At 46.9% G+C, this 25,378-nt stretch overlaps 2 protein-coding genes across 2 annotated transcripts in view; one reads left to right on the forward strand and one right to left on the reverse strand.

Moving 5' to 3' along the window:
• The window catches only part of Dpysl2 (dihydropyrimidinase-like 2), a 106,275-nt gene extending 92,076 nt beyond the window's left edge, over nt 1-14,199 (reverse strand). Inside the window, exon 1 of the mRNA XM_087585015.1 lies at nt 13,723-14,199. Coding sequence (XP_087441141.1) covers nt 13,723-14,064 — 342 coding nt within the window. The 5' untranslated portion in view covers nt 14,065-14,199. The remainder of the gene's footprint in view (nt 1-13,722) is intronic.
• A 279-nt stretch (nt 14,200-14,478) lies between these two features.
• Nucleotides 14,479-22,034, forward strand: Pnma2 (PNMA family member 2). Its single transcript, NM_001107272.1, is given in 3 exon segments — nt 14,479-14,565; nt 18,623-18,751; nt 19,030-22,034. A coding segment is annotated over 1 exon segment (1,095 nt). The 5' UTR covers nt 14,479-14,565; nt 18,623-18,751; nt 19,030-19,372; the 3' UTR covers nt 20,468-22,034.
• Nucleotides 22,035-25,378: the final 3,344 nt, after the last annotated feature.

The following is a 25,378-nucleotide window of genomic DNA, read 5'->3' on the forward strand; positions in this document are numbered from 1 at the left end:
ACACACACACACATACACACACACACATACACACACGCACACACTCACACGCACACATGCACACACACGCATACACACACACAGATGAACCCATAAATAAAGCACTAAAATAAGTCTTTTTATGAAAAGAAAATTACAAGAGTTCATTATCCCATATTACTGGCAAGTATTTAAAGTTTCCTGTCAAATGTTGGGATGAAGCCATGGGAGAAGGGTCTCCTCAGGAATGGCTCTTGGGAATCTAAATGACCAGTCCGAGGGTCTGTTAGATGGTCAGCAGTTTAAAAGTGACCTTCACCAACTCTAACCACCTGAGTTCAACCCTCAGGACACACATAGTAGAAGGAGAGAACCAAGTCTCTGGCCTCTGACCCCCAATGCTCACATGCCTTGGCATAGGTGACCATACATGTGGGAACACACAGAGAATAAATAAATAAAGGTCTAATTTTAAAAAGCTGAAATGGACGGTTACATACGAGGGCCACCTGACACTATCTATAATAGTGTTAACTGTCCTTACCCTGGGACACAGAGTATGACTCAGCATGTATACCATGTAGGTAAAGCTAAGGTGGCCAAGTCAGCACAGAACACCTATGGCGTGGCCTTCTTTGCAGGACCCCCTAAATAGTACATTACGACAATTGAAGCTGTCACAGGCACTGCAGTTCATTTACAGCTGGTGTGAACCAGGTTTTATGCACATACATCATTTATGTAAGGGAATTGCATTTGTAGGCTTTATCGTTGATTTTATAATTTAGCTATCCTAAAAACATCTAGAAGCCAGAAAGAGGAGCGGGAACATGAATATAAGCAGGGTGACACGGTACATATGGATGACAATGTCATTATGAAACCCATTATTTTCAGACTGAGTTTGAAAGGTTGGAGGGGGTGTGGCCAGACATATCTGTCCTGTGTGCTAGCTAGATTTATGTCAACATGACACAAACTATAGTCAACAGAGAGGACAAAATCTTCATTGAGAAAAGGAGATTTTCCATAAGATCCAGTTGTGGACCAGCCTGTAGGGCATTTTCTTAATCAGTGATCACTGAGGGAGATCCCAGCTCATTGTAGATGGTGCCAGTCCTGGGAAGATGGTCTAGTTCTATAGGAAAGCAGGCTGAACAAGCCATGTAGAGCAAGCCAGTAAGCAGCACCCCTCCATGGCCTCTGCATCAGCTCCTGCCCCCAGGAGCTCCTCCCCTGGCTTCCTTCAGCGATATGCTACAATGTGGATACATAAGCCCAATAAACCCTTTCCTATCAACTTGCTTTGTGGTTGCGGGTTTTCTATTGCTGACTGACTGAGGCGGCCTGGAAAGCTTCACAATGTTTCCATATTGCTCTAGAAGCTTTTAAACCTGGACAATTCTATTCAGGGACTAGTTACTGAGTGTTCCATGCAACTTCAAACTATACCCACTTAGGAGCAACCAAAAATACCACAGAGGTTATTGTAAAAAGAATGCCATTCTAAAGCTGTCTTTGCTGGCGTGCGGCCATGGCTTCTGAGTGGTGATGGCGGAGTTCTCTGCTGATGGACAAGCTCAGGGAAGCTCTACGTGAACAGTAAAAAGAATGCCATTCTAAAGCTGTCTTTGCTGGCGTGCGGCCATGGCTTCTGAGTGGTGATGGCGGAGTTCTCTGCTGATGGACAAGCTCAGGGAAGCTCTACGTGAACAGAAATCTCACGTAGGCCTTGAAGGGAGATGGGACACGAAGGGGAAAAGGGTAAGGATGGACTCTGACTCACAACTGAAGATAAAAGATTGTTCTGAAATAGAAACAGAAAAAACACTAGAGAATAGGCTCTCCCACACCAATCCTGATCTTAACATTCTATGGAGATGAAAACTGTATGTCAGGCATGGTGTGCACCTGGGAAGTGAAAGGTATCAGGACAGAAGTTCGGGATCACCTTCAACCACATAGCTAGGCCAAGGCCAGCACGGGCTATCTGAGACCTTAGAGGGAGAGGGAGAGCAAGAGAGGAAGGGACTCCCTCTGCAAAGGAGATGGTCCTGCCTATAATGGGTTGGGTCCTCCTACATCTATTAACAATCATGACACCCCCAAAGACGTGCTCACAAGCCAACCACATCTAGATAATCCCTCATTAAGGCTCTCCTTCCAGGAGATTCTATGCTACAGAAAGTTGGCATTCAAACCTGACCACTGCCTTTATCAGTGTCATCTAAGGTCTTCTTGTCATGTAGCTTCCAAAATCAAAATTGTCTTTAAAGCTTCCTTTCACCAAAGTACATAATCAACATGTGCACAAGAAAGTCATAGAAGAGGTGAAAATGTTTGCCAATCGTGTGTCTGTTAAATGGTCACTAATACTAGGTACATGGACACATTTCTATAACATAGTAATTGTTCAATCTAACTCAAAAACTGCCACAGCAGTGAAAAGAGATCTCTCCAGAGAACATATACAAATGACCAGGAAGCAGGTGAAAAGTTGATGACACTGCCATTCAAGTCATTAAGGAAATGGAGATCAAACCAGCAATGAGATGCCATGCCATACCCACAGGATAGCTACTATCAGAACAAAACCAAAACCACTGGATGTCTTTGTGCACAGCTGTACTCCCACCTGCTGGGGAAGCTGATTCAGGAGGATCACTTGGGCCCAAGAGTTTGGGGCTAGAGTTGATGACACCATGAGTCTTTGTTTCAAACGAGGAGGAGGAAGGGGAAGAACAGGAAGAAGAGGAAGAAGAAAAAGGAGGGAGAAGATTTTTTTAAAAGCTATACTTAGTAGCCTTTTACCTGCTACTAAGACAAAACAGCATACCTCCTGTGGAAACCATTGGTGGTCTCACTAAGAACAGGGGTTACATAGACAGCTCAACAGTTGGGAGCATCTACTCCTCTTGCAGAGGCCCTAAACTTGGTTCGTAACACAGGTATTGAGTGGACCCACCCAAAACTTAACTTCTAGATCTAAAGATCTGTTGTTTCTGGTCTCTTTGGGCACTGCACTCACATGGACATACCCACATACAGAAAGACACACAGACAGATAAGCATCTGAAAAATAATAAAGGCCTGGAGAGATGGTTCATCCATTAACTTCATTGACTGTTCTTTAAGGGACCTGGATTCGATTCCCAGTACCCAAACCGTATCTTACAACCACCTATAACTCCAATCCCAGGGGTTCAGACACCCTCTTCTGGCCTCCAAGGGCACGAGGCATGCTCATAGTGCAGACATGTGGACAAGCAAAATGCCCATACAGACCAAGTAGGTTTATTTTAATAATAATAAATATCTTTTAAAATTGAAGCAGGGCTGGGGACATGGCACAATTGTGTTTGCCCAGCACACACCAAGTCTCGGGTTCAATCCCCAGCTGCAAACACTGGATGTGATGCTGTGTGCTTGTAATTTCAGCACTCAGAGTGTAAAGGCGGGAGGATCCCCAAGTTCAAGGCCATCTTCAGCTACATAGTGAGTCCGAAGTTCATTATGGACTCTATGAGACCCTGTCTTATAAAAAAATGAAAATTGTAAGTATAGCAGTGTTAGCAAATGATCCAGCAATTCCACCTCTGGGTAGAGAGTCAGAACTAAAACCAGAAGCACAAAGAGACACTTTGGATACCATATTCATAACGAGACCATCTGTCATGTTGACAGGTCCGTGACTGGATAAACAAAATATGGTTTGAGGCTGGGGGTGTGGCTTGGTGGTGGGTACCTACCTAGCACAGGCAGGGCCCTGACTGTGATCCTAGCACCAGGAGAGAAAGCGTGTAGTCTTAGCAGTGAGGTAGTTAGTGTTCAGACAGAAGAGGGCAGCTCCATCCACATCATAACACGAGTGTCCCCTGAGATTGTCGGGGTGAGTGAAAGCAGCAAGTTACAGGAATGTGACGTACTCCCAGTTAGGACACGCCTACGGTGCTGAGATTTGTGCAGACCAGCGGTACGTTAGGGCTGCCAGTCCAGAAACACTCAGATTTGCAAACTGCAAGGAGTTCTGAGGAATAAACAAATGTGCTTCTAACTATCACTGCAAACTGACGTCATTACAATGATGGATTTTGTGTTATATGTGTTTTACTTCAATAGAAAAAATGATTGGATGCAGTTTTCCAAATTGAATAGTTTTAAATTCCTCTTGTTCATCCTCCAGCTTCCTCAGCTCCACCCCTGGTATTCCACAGTTGTTTGTTTGGAAAGCAGTCTTTCTCCATATTATTAGGTGTATAGTTTATGCACACACATTAATATTTCAGTTTTATTAATCTATTGTATGTATTAAATATTTTCATATATTATGTAATTAGATGCTCATATATGCAGGGATAATGAAGGAGTCTTCTTTATATGAGCAGGGCCAGAAGGTGGAAGGCTCATTTTGCAGAGCAAAAACACACATCACTGGGGCACCCAGCTATTGTAAATGAATTTCAAGGCTCCCTGAGGACTTAGTGATTTGAATGTGATTGCAGGAGGGGCTCCCCAGAGATTGGTATCAGGCAGTTCTGTAGTCCTGAGGACAGCAAAGGATGATGCAGCAAAACCAGAAGCAAGAAGAGAGAGATAAGTTGGACTTGATTAAAATTAAAACTTGTGTGCTTCCAAGAACACTATTTTTGAAAAAGGTTTAAAAGTGGGGCTGGAGAAATGGCTCAGAAGTCAAGATGGCTTGGTTGCTCTTCCAGAGGACCAAAGCTTGGCTCCCAGCAAACATGCTGGGCAGCTTACAACCAACCACCATCTCGAATTCCAGTTCCAGGAGGTCTAACCTCAAGGTCACCTGCACACATGAACATAAACCCAGAGACACAAGCACATGCATGCACATAAAATAAACAAACCTTCAAAAAGTAAAAAATAACCCAGGAAAGGAAGAAAATATTATCAGAAACCATACACCAGGGTTGAAGGGACAGCTGAGGGATAGGGAGCTTGACTGTCATGTGCAAAGTCCTAGGTTTGTTGGCCAGAACTAACACTGAACAACAGCCTCTATCCATCCAATGAAGAGGCAGGATCCAGAATATATAAAGAATTCATATCACTCAACAACAAGACAAGGAGTCAAACTTAAAAGCAGGCAATGGAACACCCAGCAAACACAACAGTATGTTATTGGGAATGGGAATAAAACCACCAAGAGATTCCACAGAAAGAGAGAAATGACCAGTGTTGGAGAGACTACACAGGCATGGAAACTCTCACACTTGGGTAGACCTAAAATGTAAAGGAGTGTGGATGTTCCTAAAATAGCTAACCCAGAATTACCACAGAGCCCTGGAGCTCCACTCCTAGGTAGAACTCCAAAAACTGGAGAATGGGTTCTACTTTGAGAAGAATGCGACTCACCAATTCATTCAAAATTGCCAAAACAAACAAACAAACAAACAAACACCCAGCAGAAATGTCCCCAATGCCCATTAAGGAACAAATGGGAAAGCATGCAAAATGAGGCCTATTATTCAGCCAGTAAAAGGCATAAAGCCCCCTGCACACTACAACATGAACCTTAACAATGCTGAACTCACTAAGAGAAGGAAGAAACAAACGGCCACACACGGTTTGACTCTGTGAACACAGAAGCGTGCAGAATAGGCAAATCCACGGAGACATAAAAGCAGATCCATGGTTGGCAGAGGGTCTAATGGAAGTGTCCACTTACTGGGCACAGGGTTTAGTTTGAGGGTGATGAAAGCATTTGGAATTGGGCCGTTTGGGTGGCATCCACTGAAGAGTAAAAATGCAACTTGCATGCTATAAAAAGCAGCTAGGAATGGCATGGCTGTTAGTGGGGACGGATAAGAAGCCTTAGAGACAGAGGCCCACTCAGTGGCAACACGAGGTCATGACCGTGGGTCACACAGCTCTGAGGTTGCAGAGGGCCCTTCATGCAGCCTTCTCACTAGTAGGCAGGTCTCTCTGGGAACCCAAACCCACATGTGTCGTGTGTATTTGTTCAAAAGCAAACCTAGAAGCATCTTCAAGGCATGCTTCTCCTCTACACCAGGCTTGACTGTTCAAGGCCACGCTTTCTCCCCTCAAGGCTACCCAGGCCCTTCAGTGTCAGGTTCTCTCCCTCAACTGCAAGGCTCTGACCTTTTCACTGAACCACCTGGGTGTGGCTTTCGGCCTATGCCAACATACTTCTCATTGGTTAAAAAAACTCAAATGTCAACAATTCCCTTGCCGCTCACTTATCAGTCATGACTGCTAAGGATTACATGTTTGAGTCCCTCAACAATCCACGTGTTAAACCCTAATCTGCAAGACTGCTTCACAAGATGAGACTTCTGGAAGACATTAGATCATAAAGGTGGAACTGCCCAGTGAGATGAATGTTCTTGTAACAGACAGAGAGCCTGCTCCACCGCGTGAGGAATATGGAGCACTTCTCCCCTGGTAGGGCATCTGCAAGCATCTTAATCTTGGACTTCAAGAGCTTAATCTTGTTCAAGCTGTGAGAATAAATGCCTGGTGTTCGAGAAGCCTAGTCTGTAGTAATCTGTTACAGCGGTCCCAGCTGCCCTTAGACTATGATTGACAACAACTAGAAAGGGCAGACTGTCATCCAGTGTCTAATCTTAGAAAGGGGTTGTCATTCATGCTGTTCAGTCCTGGCTTGTGTCCCAGGGGTAGTTGAAGATATTTCTGGTGTTTAAAATAAATGGACAGAATATCATCCATTATAGGCACATTCATAAAGACAAATCAATAATCCATTTGATAAATGACATTGGAGAGTGACTAGTAAAAGAAATGTTGTCACTCAGACTATTTTTGCAGTAACTATTATTTTTTAGATGGGTAAGAAATGAAGAACAAAAACAGTAGCTCAGAGCCGGGCATGACGGTATACACCTTTACCCCCAGCACTTAGGATGCAGGGACAGGAGGATCACCAGGAGTTCAAGGGTAGTCTAGTCTACACAGTAAATTCCAGGCCAGCTAGGGCTACACAGTGAGAGACTGTCTCAAAGAGCTGGGGACAGAAGCAGCTCAATGCATCTTAGTGATTAGGAAGTTCTCAGTTGCCTAGTCCCGGGTTCAAATGCCACCCTTTGTACTCCATTGGGAGTTGCTTTGAATTTCAGATACCGCCATTAGAAACTAAAGGCCACAATAGCACAGGCTTCATAAAACCAGTGTAGGATTAACAAAACAGAAAGCACCAAGCATTGCCCCTGGACCTGCACCGTAAAGCTTTGGTGCTCAATGGGATGTAAGGACTCTGCCAAGAGAACTGTCTCACACCTTGAAGTTCATGACACCACTGTCCACAGAACTGAGCTGCAGAACGCATCGGAAGACTCACAGGGCGGTTAGGACAGCTCCATTCTAAGCCCTGTCCATGCACTTCCCAGATTAACAAGGCCTTCATGGTCAGGTAAATAGACAGCAGTGAATCTCCCCTTCCTGATTTTCAACATGGTGACAACACATCTATCAAAGGCAAGATTTTGAAGTCATGTGGATGCAACAAGCTGCCACGGAGACTCAACAGTGGAAGGTCACAGTCGAGAGTCAAGGCATGATTCATAAGTAATGGGTGGGGTTGGAGAGAGGTTGTTTGTTTTCTTTAAGAACTTGTCCATTTCTCTTTTCGGAGCATATTCCTAGTTTTGAAATATATTAATGTCATAAGCCAAAGAACTAGGGTTTGTTTAAGATAAGATCATTTAAAAACCTTTAAATCGTATTTATTTATTTAATGTTGAGCAAGTGTGTAAGCCATAGTAACATGGGACTCAGGTGACAACGTGGAGGAGTTTGGATTTCCCTCCCATGTGTGTGGTTCTAGGGCTTGAACTCAGAAAAGTGCATTTACCCGTGAAACACCTCACCGGCTTGAAAAATCCCAGGTTACATTCATACTTACTATGTGGTCAAGGCTGGCCTTGAACTCCTCATTCTCCTGCTTCCACTTCCCAAGTTCTGGGACTGCAGGCATGTGCCAGAACATCTGGCTAGCCACAAGGCTAGGGCTAGAGTGTGACCAAGAGTAGAGGCCTCTACCCTAGTCACAGGACTGCCAACTGAGGTTCAGGGGTGAAGCCCTTTCTTCCTGCTTAAATGATGAAGTCTCATTTGAGCTCTGGCCTTCAAGGTAAAGACAGCACCTATAGTGCTCAGACAATGGTCAATTCTGACTTTCCCTCTTTTCTCAAGGAATTAGAAAGATATTGTTGCGTCAAAGGACACCTGAAAACTGTTGTCTTGGTTACAATGGTGGCTCAGCCCAGCCTTAATTCCTGTAGCATGGAATCTGTACACTGCTCAATTTTCAAACGGTTGGGGCAGGTCTTGCTGGTGGTGGGCCAATGGTAATAGCCTTCCTCCTGAGCTACACTGGAGAGATAGCTGTGGTTGCTTCACCAGCAGGCTGTTCTTCAACTTTGGCCTCAAGTTCAAGGCTGGCGAATCCTACTTCTTCCTCTTACAATTAATTAGTTAATTGCACATCTACTAACTGAACAAGCTTTTTATTAATGATGTGTTGTAATTTTAAAAATTATAAAATTACTGTTAAGCATTAAAAAAGAAAAAGACTGGGAGATGGTTCAGTTGGTTAAGTGCTGACCTTGCAAGCTGACCCTCAGAAGTCATGTCAAAAGTTGGAAGTAGTGACAGCACTGGGGAGGCTGAGGCAGGAGGACCACTAAGAGTTTCAAGTTACTGACCTGGATCTAGGCTCCCAGCCAAACTTCCACCACACATCCATTCTCACACAAGAATCTCAAGGGACAACTTGGGTATTAGCCAAGTACACGGAGGTGCAGGTTGAACCACCAGGATTCCTCTGTAGCCAACATTTGGGGATGTTGAATGGAAGAAGCAAGAACAAACGGGAAGAGAAGGAATTTAAAACACAGTGCCCTTGAGAGGAAAAAGGAGTAGAGAGAATGGGGTAGGGAGGCTGTCATGGGTCAATGGGGACCTAAAGCTGAGGGATAGTCAACTTGGGGAGAAGAGATGTGGACCTAGAATGGAAGGGAATATTAAAAGGCATTGTATAGGTGTGGTCATTGTCTCAATCCAATTTATGCTACTGTAAAGAATACATACATTGGATAACTTATAACAAGGACATTTTCCTTGTCCTTTATTTTATTCTATTATATATTTACTTGTATGCATATGTGCAGATATGCATGCATAATTATGTATGTGGTGCTGTACATGTATGTACATGTGTGCGAAAGCCAGAGGTTGACCCTAGGTATTCTTCCTGGGGACATCCATCTTGTCTTTTGAGACAAAGTCTCTTCCTGGGCCGCAGGGATTACTCCTTTGACTAGGGTGCTGCCCATGAGACACATCTTCCCAGCGGTGTCTCCCCAGCTCTGAGATTGCAAGCACACACCACCATAAACCACTACTTTTTTTTTTTTTGAGACACCATCTCACTATGTAGCTAAGGCTGTTCTGGAACATATTAAAGACCAGGCTGGTCTTGAACTCACAGAGCTGATCTGCCTGCCTCTGCCTCCCAAGTGTTAGGATTAAAGGTATACACCATGATGCTCACCCACACTCATGTTTTTCTGTTGGCACTGAGGATCAGCTCAGGTCCTCATGCTTGTGCAGCAAGCACTTTATTGACTAAACCATTCCATTTTCCAAGTCCTGATTGAGAATTACATTTGGTGCTTGAATCCAGAGGCTGAGAAGTCTAAGATTACACCATAAGCCTTCATCATTGCCATATGACATGGTAGAAAGCATCATATGGGCAAAGAGGAAATGCTACACAACTCAAGAGTCTCAGGTCCTTGTGTCATCAATGTTGACAATGTAAGGGTAGGGTGCGCCCATTGGCCTTGCTTCCTAAGACGGCACTACAGTGGGATTTAAGTTTCCTGTAAATATCTTATGGAACACTTTTGAGCCACATCATGATGCTGCCAAGCTCAGCAGAGCTCTGCAGAGCCCACTCACTGGTTCCTGTCCTAGACCAGGGGACAGTTACTTCCCCAGCTTGGTAGCAGTCTGCACAGGTTGCTCATGGTTAAATGGGGTGAAAGATCCTTGAAAAAGGCTCAGGATACAGTATCCTAGGATGAGAGGATTATTCTGACCTAATGGAATAATGGAAAACAGGGATTCCAGGAGAAAGGGTGGATGGAGCTCAAAGATCCATGTTCACTGACAAGTGCAGTGGTTAAGCACTAAATGTCCTCCAAAGGTATGTGTGTGAAGTCTGGATCCCTGGGGAGGTGCTACAGATCTTTAAGAAGTAGGATTTCATAGGAAGTCCCAATGTCATTGTGGGTATGGGGGATTATTCATTCTCTCTCTCTCTCTCTCTCTCTCTCTCTCTCTCTCTCCCCCCCTCGTTCCCATGTCTGCCCCCATTGCCAAACCCATAAGGCAACTGATCTTGGACCTGAACTTCTGGAACCATGAGATTGAACAAATCTATCTTTATTTATTTCATAAGTACCCCAGTTCAGTTTTTCTGTTACAGTGGTGTGAGGCTTACAAACACTCTAAAACAGCTGTCCTTTTGTTCTTTATCCTAAAAGGCTCAGGTCCTTCCCAGCTAGGAATCAATATAATTTCATTGCATCCCAAACTGGCCCCTGGGAAACACATGGGAAAAAGAAGCAACAAGACAGAAGAAGCTTTCCTTAGTCTCAACCCCTCCATTGGCTCTGTCAGGGCAAACCACTCCTAGTGCTTTCTGGTTATGGGCTGCTCACACTGCACATGGTGCTTCATCATCCTTGGGAATATATCCACCAGCCCCTTTCATCTCCCAGAAGTGATGTAGTGATGTGGCTGAGGACCCTGTTCTGGCCCTTTCTAAGCCTTTCTAGAACAGTGGGATTCATGGTGGGGTGTGGAAAATGAGCAAATTGCTGCTTCTTTTTTTTTTTTTGAGACAATATTTTGCCATGCAGCTCTGGCTGACCTATAGCTCACTGTGTAGTTCAAGCTGCTCTTGAACTCATCAAGGTCCACCTGCATCTGCCTCCACCTGCATCTCCACCTGCACCTCCACCTGCATCTGCCTCCACGGTGTGGATGAAAGGTGTGTGCCAGTAAACTCAGCAACTCTGACCGCCCTTAAGATTCCTTACAAGCACAGGTTCAAGATAGAAGGGAACATAACCCACTCCATCTACTCTTCTCTGTGCCAGGGCTTCTAGAAGAATGCTCCAAAAGCTTGAAGACACCTTGTCATGTGCTAAATACAAGCAATAATCACTAATTCTGTCAAAAGAGTGAACCAGCTGAGCTCTCAGAAGTCACCATCATTATACATATATGCACAGCCTCTTGTGAAACATGAAAAATTCATATACTGTAAGCACCAAGCTGGGTAAATGTCCCTGGTTATGAATGACAAAACCCCGCAGGAATGCTCCTTTTGTGATAAATGAACCAGAGAGGGTTGTAGAAAGGCAGCCGAGCCAGAAGCAATGTCTAGAACTAATGACCAGGAAGCTGAGAAGAGATGGCTTTCCAGGGTTAAAACTACCTAAGGATCTGGTCTGGTGCTTTTGTCTGCAAATTGCCCCCTCCCTTCCAAGTGCCTCAGCTTTGCAATTTAGAGTTTCTGTAAATTTAGGGTGTGTTCCAACAATTGCTCCTGATTCTCCAGCCTTTCAGGCTAGAATATTAACATGCTGCCTTTGTGGCACTGAGGTCACCTCATTTGCCACCTTTGCATGTTCTCTTACAGATTCTCCAGGTGTGGTCCTGCTCCTTCCAGGCTGTTGGGATGACCCTCACACCTTGCCTACTTGAGAGTGCTCACTCAAACTCAGTGTTATGTGATGTTGGTTGTCACCAACATACTCCCATACGGACTCATTTTATACTTACCCAGCTTTTAGTACAACATTGAAATATATGGTTAAGGTTGTAGCTCAGCGATACAACACTTGTTTAGCAAGCACAGCCATTGAGTTCAGGCCTCAGCACCACAAAAGAAAGAAAAGGAAAGATAGGTAGGTAGGTAGGTAGGTAGGTAGATAGATAGATAGATAGATAGACAGACAGACAGAGAGACAAACAGAGCAAACTGGTAATCATGGTGGCTCAAATCTATAATGCCACCGCCCAAGAGATACTGGGATTGTCATGAATTCAAGTCCAGCCTGGACTACAGAGTGAGACTCCATCTTAAAAAAAAAAAGAAAAGAAAAGAAAAGAAAGAAAGAAAAGGAAAAAAGAAAAAAAAGAAACATTTACTTCAATTGACCACCTGAAAAAAAAAAGCAAGCCTTTTGGATTTAGATTCCAGTTGCCTCTTAGTGAAATATAAATATAAAAATTAGAAGATGAATGGGTGTAAAATAAATGATTACTTGCTTCATCTTTCAAAAATAAAAGGAAATAGTCTCTCCACCCCTGCCACCTCCTTTGGTGAGAAGTGATCCTAGGAGAGTCAAAAGCTGGAACACTCTGCTGTGTCAGGAAAGGGGGAGGTTTCCCCAATCATTGCCCCCAGAGCTGTTCCCGGAGGCTTTCTCTGTAGCATACAACCTGAATGCTGGGCAAGCCCCCAGTGAGCATGTGCAGACCATCCCCAACTTCTCCAGTGGCTGTCTGAAAGGAAGCGCCTTTAGGACTAACCTTCCTCCTGCCCTAGAAGGGAGGGCACACAGGATTCAATATAAAGTCATTCATAGACTGGTTTCTTATCTTCACCACGAGCATGGGACTGAAGCAGCAACGTGTAAGACATATGCACTGTAAACGATCAGTTGAGGCATTAAAGCTGTGAAAAAAATGTTATACTAGCATAAACGTCACCCTGAAACTGAAGGAAATGTGTGTGAAAAGACCCCTGGACTTGAAACGTGCACTGCTGGGAATTACTGGAGCATGTCAAACATTTCCCATGACGAAGGATAACCAAGCTAGCCTTCTTTGTCTCGCCATTAACACAATCGGGGAGTCTTGTCTTCAAATGTGAGTCCTCCCCTCCCCACCCTCATTTTTCCTTTCCTTTTTGGCTCTTTGAATATAATCCGTGCGGTCTCTCCCCATTCCCAAAGTGCCTCCCAAGCAGCGCTGGGGAAGCGCTCTGGGAAGCCCTTGCCGAGACACTTAGCAGAACTTTGTTCTCCACATGGACTATTTAGCTTTCCTCGGTGACATCACAGCCTCCCAGGCTCTTCACTGGCTGCAGAATACAGTCCAGGCAATGGTTAGAGGCTCCGGGCGCTGGCCGTGGTCCTGACCTCCGAGCTCAGAACCATGGTGCTGAGTGCACTCAAGGCGGAGACCTTGCCACACAGAGTAGCCATGTAAGCCCCAGTCCCTACAGACCCCAAGGGAGCCCTCTAGCCTTCACTGCAGCCTTGCACTGCTCTCTTTGAGCTGCATCAAAAAAGGGTGGGGCACTGAGACGCAGCTGCAATCGGATGCCGCCCGGGAGGATTTAAGAACAGCACAGTGGTCCACCCCAATCGCCACTCGACGCCTCCAGCCCGGGGATCAGCTGGTCCCTGACGCGGGTCTCCCACCTCCCAGGCACAAGAAGATGAGGGCAGCCTTTGTGGGCGCTCAGACGCCCACTGGCGAACCCGTGCCTCGCCGCACCCTGCGCGGTGAAGGGGTGGGCAGGGCGCGGTGCGCGTGCAGATGCGGGAGGCAGAGCTCTTGGCGCCGCGTGCTGGCTGCCACGCGGGGATGCTCGGTCCTCCGCGACAAGCCAGGGTGCAGCCCCGCACTCTGTTCCCACCCACCCCCCATACCAACCTGATCGTAGATGTTCTGCAGAGCTTCCTTGCCCGAGGCCCGCCGGATCTCCACCTTCCGGCCCGATTCAACAGATGGCTCCCCGCTGGCACGCCGGCTCTGCCGGTGCGGGTCCGGGCCCAAGTGGGCGACATCCCGCTGCTGAGCCACCACCTGCCCCGAGCCCCGGCCCACTGAAAGCGAGTCGAAATCGATGGTCTTGTTCTCCGAGGATCCTTCCACGGGGCAGAACATGCCGCAGAATTTCTGCCGCGGCTTCGGACTGCCCGAACCCAGGTTTTTAAAAAAGGCAGGGACCTCTTCGTCCTCTGCTGCCTTCCCAGATTGCTTTCTCTCGGCCATGGCTGGGGGTGCGCTAGGGAAGGTTCTGTCTGTCTGTCCGTCCGTCCGTGGTTCCCTAAGTCTCCCTGGTTGGGTGTGCACTAGCCTCTTGCTGCTGCCGCGGCTGCTACTCCCTGCCTACCGCAAGGTGCACAGAAAGGATGGAGGGCTGGCGAACCGGCGACCCACCCCTCGCAGTCCCTCCTCCTGACCCGGCTTTCTCCCTCCCTGCCCACGCCCCCCGGCGCCGCCACGCCACCTCCGAGCAAAGTTGGATCTGAGCTGGGCGGTCGCTGCGGCAGAGGATGCCAGTTCCCGGCAGCGCGGGGAGGGGCGGGGCGGGCGGAACGCGCGATCAGAAGGGAGGGGACAAGAAGGGAGGGGACCCAGAAGGAGGAGACGGAGAAGGGAGGGTACGAAGGGGTGGGGGGCGCCCTAAGCCCGCGCTCCGGAAGTGAAGCGGCCACTCCACCCGCTAATGGACGCACAGCAGCCGCCGGAGAAACCGCTCTCGGCGCCAGGGTGAGTGTCCGAGAGATACAGCTGGGCAAAGACCGGAAAGAGCAGATCCTGGCCCAGAGTCCCACTCCCCAACCTGCCTCACTGCATTGCTAAGGTGGCCCTGGAGCTCACCTAGCCTCGGTGAGGGCTGAGGGTTGGGGGAGCCAAGGGCCAAGCCGGCAGGCTCTGGGAAGCTGGGGAGGGGTGACCCTGGAAACAGCAAGGGCATCCAAGTATTCTGGCACCAATGCTTAAGTTTACCTACGATCTAGGGGCCGAGGCGTGCACTGCAAGAAGCAAAAGGAAAGGAGAATGTTCTTCCCGCTTGCAGACGCTGTGGTTGGGAGGTGGGGCTCACAACATGGCGGGGGCAAAAAAGCAGAGGGACGTAGCAAATGGAAGCGATGACCGGGGGTGGGGGGTGGGGGTGGGGGGAGCAGCAACCCTGTAGTGCTAGAGGGAATAGTAAAGAATGCAGGCTGTGGATTGAGCCTCAGCATAGAGACTGGGAACCCTCAACATTATCTGAAAGGGCCATGTCCTGCAGGTAGCCCATTGACTCAGGAAGGGTTCAACGAGTCCGGGATTTGATATCTCCCACCCCCCCACCCCCCACACACACCCTGGTTACCCTCACTCCCACCCAAAATGGTTGGGGTCTAAGCAGACCGAAGCACACTCGGACTCATCTTGCTTTTCAAGTCGCCTGTCTGGCTCCCCTAGCCCCTGTTGCACGCTGCGCCAGAGGCCCCGCGAGTTTGCCCGATGATCCTTCTCTAGGGGCCGCAGTAGTCTGTATGGAGGGTAGAGGTAGACCGCTGTTTTGGGGAAGGTTACATGTTGTGAATTGTGGGGCAGCCAAAGTGTGGGGATTTGGAGTGTGTGTGCATGCACACGGTTCAGCCACAGCCGCCAGGTTCGAGGCTTAGTCCCATCTCCTGGAGTGCTTTAAAGCCCCTCCCGTTTTTCCCGAGTGGCTGAAACCTGAAGAAGTGTTGCCCATCCTTTAGGGGTTCTGGATGGAGATCTGAGCATGCTCACGAAGATGGATGGGTTTGGTCTAGGAGAGGCAGTTTACTGCAGCATGTTCTCACAGGGCGTTGTGACCAAGAAATCAGACCCATTGTCAGCCTTAGCTTAGGGAACGATTGCATGCGGATACCAACGCCCCCTGTTGCTGGAGATAGCTTGATGGATGGAGTCTCTCTCTCTTCTCTCTCTCTTCTCTCTCTCTCTCTCTCTCTCTCTCTCTCTCTCTCTCACACACACACACACACACACACACACACACACACACCACACACACGCCCCACACCATCCTGTAGGAGCTGAAAGGACTCCATGGGAGGAGAGCCGATGGACCTTAGCACCAGATGTGCTTGACATTTTAATAGAAATTTTCCACTGGAATTGTCAATGCTGCACTAAAAGTCCTGAGGTGAGGTCTTTCAACCTCTCTGCCTTCCAAGTTAGAACACCAGTGTAGGAGGCCTTATGCCTATGGTCATGTGTCTAATTGAACTACCCGGTAATTCTGCCCCCCCCCCCCAGCCTGGTTCCTTCAACAGGTTATCCTGTAGGCCCCTTTAGTAAGAAAAATACAAAATCCTTGCATTCTTCCTCCATACCCGAATATTTCCTTAGTGGCTCTTTGTACATTAAGGGTGTTTCACTTATGGTTTTAAAATTATTTTTGATTAACTTTCATTTTATGTATGTATGTATCTTGCTGGAATATATGCACATGCACCGTGTACATGCCCGGGGCTGTTGAAGGCCAGACGAAAGTGCCAGATGCCCTGGGATTGAAGTCACAGAGTAAGCCAACATGTGGGTGCTAGGAACCAAACCTGTGCTTTTAACCACTGAGCAGTCTCTCCAGACACGTGGGGCCTTTAAGACTAGTGGATTTTCACGTGACAATTTTTTTCTGGATCTGGGCATCCAGTGCCATTGGTTGGCTGTGTTTTTCTTTCTTGTTTGTTCGTTTTCTGTTTTGTTTCAGTTTTTCAAGATAGGATTTCTCTGTGTAAAAACCCTGGCTGTCCTGGAACTTACCCTGTAGACCAGGCTAGCCTGGAACTCACTCACGGAGTTCTACCTGCCTCTGCCTTCCAAATGCTAGGATTAAAGGCACATGACACCATTGCCTGGTATGTCTCTTTTGTTTTTGCTCTTTCTGAGAAAAGGTCCTTTATGTAACCCCAGGCTGGCCTCAAACTCCCTATGTAGCCTAGTGAGTTAAACTTCTGATCCACCTACCTTCACTACCTAAGTGCTGGGGTAATGGGCATACGCCACGATGTCTGGTTTGCACAGTGCTGGGGATCCGACTCAAGGCTTTGTGCATAGTGACAAGCACTCGACCAACTGAGCTACAGTCTTACCCCTGCAGTGCTCATTTCATCTCTCATTCCTCCAAGTGACTCCAAGCGAATGAATATGGGGAGGAAGTTCATTCCCATATTTTACAAGGAGATCTCAGGCCTGGGTTGGTCTGAAGTTCTGGGCCCCCATTCTGTCAGACACAGGGTGAGGTAGCACCTTGCTCTCCCAGTTTTGGCACAGAGGCCCAGTCTTCAGCACCTTCCAGGAAGAGTGGATCTGCTCCTACTGCTGCCATAGTTAAGGCCAGCATCTATGGCATATGGCCTCCTTCAGAGTCATGGGAAATGTCCAGGCCAAAGGGGGATGGTTGTAGCACCCTAACATACCCTCTACAAGTGTCTGAGAGGCACGGCCAAGCTCCAAATTACAACATATCAGGTAGCATACCACATGGGCCCCATAAGAACGCACAGTCTAGTGTTGGCACTCTGTGACTTTTAGCCAATTAGGAAGCTGCTTCTCTGAAGGCATCCTCGTGGCTAAGGGGTCACACTGTCACTGGGAGCATCCCCTTTTACACTTCTAGTTCTCCCCAGCCCTTCAAAGCAAGGATGGGGCACACATCACTTAGTGGTGAATATGTTTTCTGCCTTTTGTCTTTTTCTCAATGGCCCAGTCAAATTTAAATGACTGTTAAATTTAAACATCTTAGTTACCTTTCTATTTCTTTGCTAAAGCACCATGACCAAGGCAACTTATAGAAGAAAGCGTTTAATGGGGGCTTCCAGTCTCGGAGGGGAAATTCATATCCATGCTGGCCAGGAGTATGGCAGACAGGGAGGTACAGTGCTGGAGCAGTAGCTGAGAGCTTATATCTGATCCACAAGCATGGGACAGAGATTGACCATGGGAATGGTATGGACTTTTGAAATCTTAAAGCCCACTGTCAGTGATGCACCGCCTCCGAAATCCTTCTCAAACAGTTCCACAAGCTAAGGACCAAGCATTTGAATACATGAGCTCATGGGGCCCATTCTCATTCAAAGCACCACAGGGGGAGTTGGATGGGTGACTTTCCATGTGTGGCCCTTGAAAAAGTCTGGCTAGACACAAAACCTGAAGAGGACTGACTTGTAACTCCAAAGTGTACTTCTTTTTCTGAGATTTGAATTTTCTCTGCTATACCCATGTTTAGTTAGTCTTAAGTGTTTGAATGGATTCTGTTTAGTTTTGTTTGTGTCTTCTTTTGAGACATGATGTCTCTATGTAGCCTAGATTCACTTCAAACTTGCAATCCTCCTGCCTCAACTTCACAAATGCTGGGAGTGCCACCAAACACAATTCGGTTGGATTTGTTTTTAAAGATGGTTCTCATGTAGCCCACACTGGCTCACACTCCCTGTGGCTAAGAATGATCTGAAACTCCTGATCCTCCTGTCTCCAGCTTTCCAGTGTGGGGATTACAGGGATGTATTACCAATGATTGCTCAATTTGTATGGTGCTGAAATTGGACTCTAGGCTGCCTAAAGGCTTCTTCCAGGCAAGCACTCTGCTAACTGAGGAGCATCCCCTGAACAACTCTTTCTTCAAAGAAGTGTAGTGACACTGTCCTGTTTAGGTTGCTCCTTTAAATTCAGAGGACGGTCATTTCTTTCATCCTTTACTGAACTGTTACGTCTTTAATAAGGGCATTAATCTTTGTTACTAGATTTTAGGCCTAAAAACATGTTATTCATGTTTGTATAACAGGACAGCTTGACTTGGCTGAAGGTAAGACACATGTATACTACTGTATAGAGGTGTGTGACATCTTCCTGATCTGGAAGCTGAGTACGTGGCTCCTTGACTCTTGAAGAACATTCTGGAACACATAAACAGGTATTTTACTACATCTGCTAATTCATCCTTTTGATGAAGGGTGAAGGTCTTGAATCCTGCTCACTGATGGGGTTTTCAGGGTGGAAAGACTGGATTTTATCTGGTCCACACAGGGAAAAAGTACAGTCGGCAAAAAAGGGGATTCACCAGAGTGGGGTAGGCACAAGCACAGTGGGAGTTAGAGCCCTTGGTCCACTCCTAGTTTCACCCCACACTAGAGTGTGGGTGTACCCTGGGACATAGAGGGCTATGTATAAAGTGAGTCTCTGTTTCCCTAGGAGTCCTTGCTTCCTGCTGTGTGAGTCCCCAGCGTCGGGTGCTAGAGTGGACACCACCTACCCACTGATTAGAGAGAGAGGTGAGGTGACAGAAACCAGGAGACTGTTGTTCCAGGTGCCTCACAGTGACCAGAGTCAACACCACACAGCTACAACAAACCCTCGGAAACAGCAGCAAACGTACTGCAGAGCAACAGCCCACCTTACCTACCATCAGCCTTGCTGTGGGTCTGAAGACAGACAGGGAGCGTCTGGTTCTTGCTACTGGGTGAAGAGACAAGGCATTTGGTCCACAAGACTTTGAGCAGCTTGGAGACCAAGTGCAAAAGCACACCCTGGGACAATGGCAGTGGCCCTGCTGGAGGAGTGGTGCAAGATCATGGGTGTGGATGTCCAGAAGTCCCTGCTGGTGATTGGCATTCCTGTGAACTGTGGTGAGCTTGAGGTCCAGACAGTCCTACAGGAGGCGCTGAAGTGTGTGGGCAGCTACCGGCTACTGGGCAAAATACTCCAGAAGCAAGACAATACCAGTGCTGTCTTACTAGAACTTATGGAGGACACGGATATGTCTGTGGTTCCCAGTGAGGTGCAGGGAAAGGGAGGTGTCTGGAAAGTGATCTTCAAGACCCCTAATCAGGACACTGAGTTTCTCCAAAGACTGAACCTCTTTCTAGAAAAAGAAGGGCAGACGGTCGCAGGGATGTTCCGAGCCCTGAAGCATGAGGGAGTGTCTCCAGCCACCACACCCTGCACATCCCCCGAGTTATTGGCCCACTTGGTAGGGCAGGCAATGGTTCACGCCCAGAGGCCTCTGTTGCCTGTGAGGTACTGTAAGCTGAGAGTATTCTCTGGGAGCACAGTAGCTGCCCCAGAGGAGGAGCCCTTTGAGGTTTGGTTGGAACAGGCCACTGAGATAGCCAAAGAGTGGCCCATCCCTGAGACAGAAAAGAAAAGGTGGGTGACAGAGAGCCTCCGTGGCCCTGCCCTGGACCTCATGCACATAGTACAAGCAGACAACCCTTCTATCAGTGCAGAAGAATGTCTGGAGGCCTTTAAGCAGGTGTTTGGGAGCATGGAGAGCCGTAGAACCTCACAGGTCAAATACCTAAAAACCTATCAGCAAGAAGGAGAGAAAATCTCAGCCTATGTGCTCCGGCTGGAGACTCTGCTCCGGAGAGCTGTGGAAAAAAGGGCCATCCCCCGGAACATTGCTGACCAGGTACGTCTGGAGCAGGTCATGGCTGGAGCCAACCTTAGCAACGTTCTTTGGTGCAGGCTACGGGAGCTGAAGGATCAGGGCCCACTGCCCACGTTTTTGCAGCTGATGAAGGTGGTCCGTGAGGAGGAAGAAGAAGAGGCCTACTTTGAACACGAGAGCAGAGAGGAGCCAGGGGAAAGGGAGGGCTCTGGCCGCTGGGACAATTCAAGGAACAACTGACAGACATCCCTACTCCATTTCTGATCTGGTAATGCTTGACAAGGCTAATCCCATTCTAGTGCACTTTGCTTTAAAGTGCAGGACTGAAGTCAAGCATTAGGAATGAAGGTTTTGGGGTTTTTTGTTTTTCCTTTTTCTTTGGTTTTGATAGGTTCTCACCTTATAGCCCAGGCTGGCCTTGAACTGGTATTCTTCCTGCCTCAGCCTTCCAAGTTTGGAGTTCTGGGATTAGAGGAATATACTACCACTAGAGCTCCATCTTGTTTTTCTTTCTGAGGTAAAAAAAAAAAAAAAACCTGGAGTTTGAGGGACTCTAACTAGATTGTTAAAAAAAAAAAAAATACAAGACTAAGTTCCAATACCTAAAACTCCTGAATCTTAGTTTCCTACACAAGGGTTGGCCAGACAGCTTGGTTGGTCAAGTTGCTTGTCAGTCTCTTCAGACGGAGTGATAATGTGAACAGGAGATAGAAACTGGCCAGGCAGGGGCTGAAGAGCTACTCGTCAGCAACTAAACACACTTGCTACTCTTTTGAAGGGATCCCAGTACCCATGCGGTGGTTCCCAACTATCAATAACTCTTGTTTCAGGGGATTCAACCTCTTCTTCTGGTCTCTTTAAGCACTGCACACATGTGGCACATACACATACATGCAGACCAGACACATAAAATAAAAACAAAACCTTAGGAAGGAAAGAAACAGGCCGGGCAGTTTCTAGGCATTCCCAATGTATCCCTGGTTCTCTGGTCCTGTCCCCTTCCTAAGGGTTACACTTGAGGGTGGGACCTTTAGCCAGACACTAATCCATTTGTGGATAGCTGTAGAATTAGGTCCATAGATTTTTTTCATGATAAAATGGCTTATATCTGTTCCCCAATTTTAGCCCATCTCCTAAATGATTTTAGGGTTACCTCATCAGAGGGGAGAATTTACAGTAGCCTTAGTCAGGGCTCTTCTGAATCTCATTCAGAGAAAACCGTTGCCTTCTGGTCAGAAGAATGGTCTAAGCAGAGACATACCATTGCAGGCTAACCACAGCATGAGTTAATCCAGTTGGACAGGTTCATCGCCTGGCTAGTGGACTGCCCATCAGGAAGGCAGATTCACCTTCTCTATGCTAATGAGATGGGAAGAATAACTATCCCTTTAATGAGGTCATATACTTTTCCTTCCCAGAATCCCTGCTATCTATACAGCCACTACAGAACCACCATGAAATGTCATTTTCACTTTTTCCTTTTCGTTTTCTGCTTTGGCACTGGCCCAGGTTTAAGTACACACTCTCTAGTATTCTGGGCTGTTTCTCTTTCTCCATGTGGCTACATGCTTACCTTCTACCTACTCAAAAACAGTGGCTTCTCTCTTCCTTTTCTCTATTCCTTCTTCCGGGCAGTTTTGATCCCCATAACCCATGGGATAGAAGAAGAAAACCACTTCCTGCAAGCTGTCATTACACACCACACACACACACACACACACACACACACACACACACACACACATACACACACACATTCATGTAATTTTTTAAAACCACGCCAAGTAGACCAATGTTTACTCATACCACAGAAGGATAAACTGACCTTATTTAAAACAACAACAACAACTTACGTGAAACACATATATCCTGTGTGCAGCAATCTACTCGTTATAGGGTGTGTGTGTGTGCTTGCATGCATGTGTGTGTGTGTGGAGGAGGGGCAGTGCTTGTGACACACCTCACAACAAGAAAGAAGCAAAGCTCTACTGAGTTAAATGGTCTCAGCACCAAAAGTGCTCAGAAGTGATACCCGAACAAGACTTTAGGAATCCACCCTTCGTTGTGTGTCACTCCAGTGTGTTTTCTCAGTTCTGTAGAGGATTGATTTTTAGGCAAGTGTATTTTAAACTCCTTAAGTCTCGAACACCCAGCAGGCAGTATCAAGTGCGCTAGTATCAGGTCTCAGGATGTCAGTGTTCACCAGGCTTGCTTTTGTTTCCAGACTCACCCATGGCTGCAGAACAAAGCTGCCTGCTGGCAATGGTGTGCACATTCCAACCAGCCTGTGGCTGTGCACAGCCTTGAACAGCTAGCATCGTGAGCATGTGTGTGCCAAGTCAAGTGCACTAGGGCACCATACACAAATGCTGCTTAGTTAACATGCCAGACAGAGCTCAGGCACAGCTAATGTACAGCCTGTGGTAGATCCCTGTGCACCATAAGCAAGTTGTTTAGCTTCTTTGAACGTCAGTTTCCTTATCTAAAAAATGGGCTGCCATTAGGATCAAATGGTATTTTTGTGATAGTTGTCAGCTCAATGCATGGTCTCCTGACTGTTCTCGGGTGGAAACAGGTCACAATGTAACAGACTTCTGTTGCAGTCATGATGCTCCTGCAGTCAGAAAGCATGTTGGTTCTTTTTGGAAATCAGTGTGCAACAGCTGGTTGTCCATACTTTTGGTAAGTGTTCCAGAAGTGGTTGGTAATTAGTTGACTTAACTTTGAAACAATGACCTGTTCTTCTGGGTTGTGGGTGAGTTTAATTGAAGAATAAGAAGTTGTAAGAGTGGTATTTTTTTTAAAGTCATCATCTGTGATGGTTTATCTCTCGAAACTATATTTCTCAACACTGTCCAGCCACAGCACTGTGATTGTCCCTGACCATTCTATGCTGATGCCGTGTGGTCTTGTGTTCCTGGGAATGGCTTTGCCGTTGTATTTACCAACAGACTTCAGAGTTAAATGTTACCACTGTGAAGTTACCAAATAAATCTGAGTGAGTGAGATCCTGAGTTATTTTCTGATTCCTCTATGTCTGAGTGATCGAAGGAGCTTCGTTACTAAAAAACAAAACCAAAGCAGACTGAAGGGGCTGGAGAGGTGACTGTGGTTTAGGGCACTTGCTGATCTTCCAGAGAACCTGAGCTCAGTTTCTAGCACCTACATAGGGTGGCTCATAAGTACCTGTAACTCCAATTCCAAAGGATCTAACACCTTCTTCTGGCCTCTCAGGGTACCAGCATGTACACGGTATTCACACGCACTTAAAAATGAATCTTTAAGCCAGGAGGTGGTGGCGCATGCCTTTGATCCCAAAACTCGGGAGGCAGAGACAGTGCTCTGAGTTTGAGGCCAGCCTGGTCTGCAGAGTGAGTTCTGGGACAGCTACACAGAGAAGCTCTCGTCTTGAAAAACCAAATAAAAACATAATAAATAAAACTTAAATAAATCAATAAATCGTTAAGTAAAAGAAAAGGTCTTTAACTCTTCTAGGCAAGAAAACCTGAGCACAGGGACCTAGAGTAAGTACTCGTGTGCTGTCTCCAGGAACAAAACAGCTCTGCCCACCCACCATTGATTTCCTTATCAATGCACAGGACCAGAAATGGATCAACTCACTTGCTCAGGAAAGTAAAGTCTCAGACTAGCTCTTCAGCCTGAGCTCGGCCATGGGTGAGATAACTAGAGGTGGACTCTCTCATTTGGAGATGGAATCAGCTTTTCCATGTAGATCTATACAGAGAAATCGGCTCTTGCCTTTGGAGGCCTTAAAGTTGCTTCACCTCTCTGAGGTGCATTGGGAGAGCATCCCATTTTGTGCTAGATACACGGGGAGCAGTCCATGAGTGGTGAGCGCCCCGAGAGGTTCTCTGCTCCCATCATTTGAGCAAATTCCTCCATCTCATGTCCTATCCCCACGCCTAACCCTTAAGGATGGAGCATTCCAAGATTCCGGAACCATTGATTTCGAGATCACTTTCCTTTTGAGTAGGTGTTCCTGATGCAAACTGCAGACCAGCCCATCGGCTTCCTGAATGCTTCAGAACACTGATGTCATCTGTCGCCCACAACCACATCAGGCTTGTGTATCCTGCAGGCTTCTGCTTCCCTAACTCCACGCAAGACTGGAGTTATCAGCCTATCAATTTTATCAAATATCTAGTATGTTCAGCAGATCTTCTGGATATCCCATGGTTTGCTAGACAAGTGGCCAAGACCAGCAGAGTCTTGACTGAATGCCTGTCACCATATCTTTAACTGAACCCTTGTCTTGTTCCCAGGATTCTACAGACCTTGTAGCCCCAGTAAAAAGCTGCTCTGTCCCTTCTACTCCAAAAGAGACTAGAAGGTTAGCAGCATTCCCGTGGGCCCATGCCGTATCATCTAGGCTCTACTCAAAAAAGATACTCATTTCTTTCTAGTATGTGTTCATCTCTCTCCCTCACCACCCACTATCCACTTAGACCTAATTATCTGGATGGGTGTTATCCAAAGCAAAAAGAAAATAAAAATTACTTTAAGCTGTGTCTAAGACAGTTCTGTAAGCCTGGGTAAGGCAGGGGGGTCAGAAGCTGCTGCTGGGAACAGGTAGAGCTTGAAACAGGAGTGAAGAAAGAGGATCTGACACAGACAAGTATTATTAAAAGGACTCCACCCACAGAATTGTTGGATACTGTAAATACCTATCTTGCGTGCATGTGCACGAACACACACACACACAGAGAGAGAGAGAGAGAGAGAGAGAGAGAGAGAGAGAGAGAGAGAGAGAGAGAGTGTTGCCCTGGTCCAGGCCTCTCTGACTCTGTGACATCGTTCCTTTCCATGTCCAAATACTCCTTGACATTGCAGATGGTCATCTTTATAAAGATTAGTGAAACTTCAGGAGCACAAACCCAAATCAATGTCCCTGTAAGGAAAGGTGTAGGGTTTCCATCTTGCTTTCAATACACCAGCTGGGAGTGCCTATTAGTTGTCTGGACTTTTTTCAACAGCAGCTGAGACTCCCCCAGCCACACTCCTCCCCTTAAAGATCATACTTATTAAGGGGGAGGGGTGGCAAAGGCTACGAACTATGCAGTGGGATGAGCTGGGCTGGGCTGGAAGTCACTGTGAGAGGCACCACAGAAAGGGAAGGGAAGGTTGTACACC

The sequence above is a fragment of the Rattus norvegicus genome, chromosome 15 (genome assembly GCF_021556685.1).
Source record: "Rattus norvegicus strain SHRSP/BbbUtx chromosome 15, alternate assembly SHRSP_T2T, whole genome shotgun sequence".
Taxonomy (NCBI): domain Eukaryota; kingdom Metazoa; phylum Chordata; class Mammalia; order Rodentia; family Muridae; genus Rattus; species Rattus norvegicus.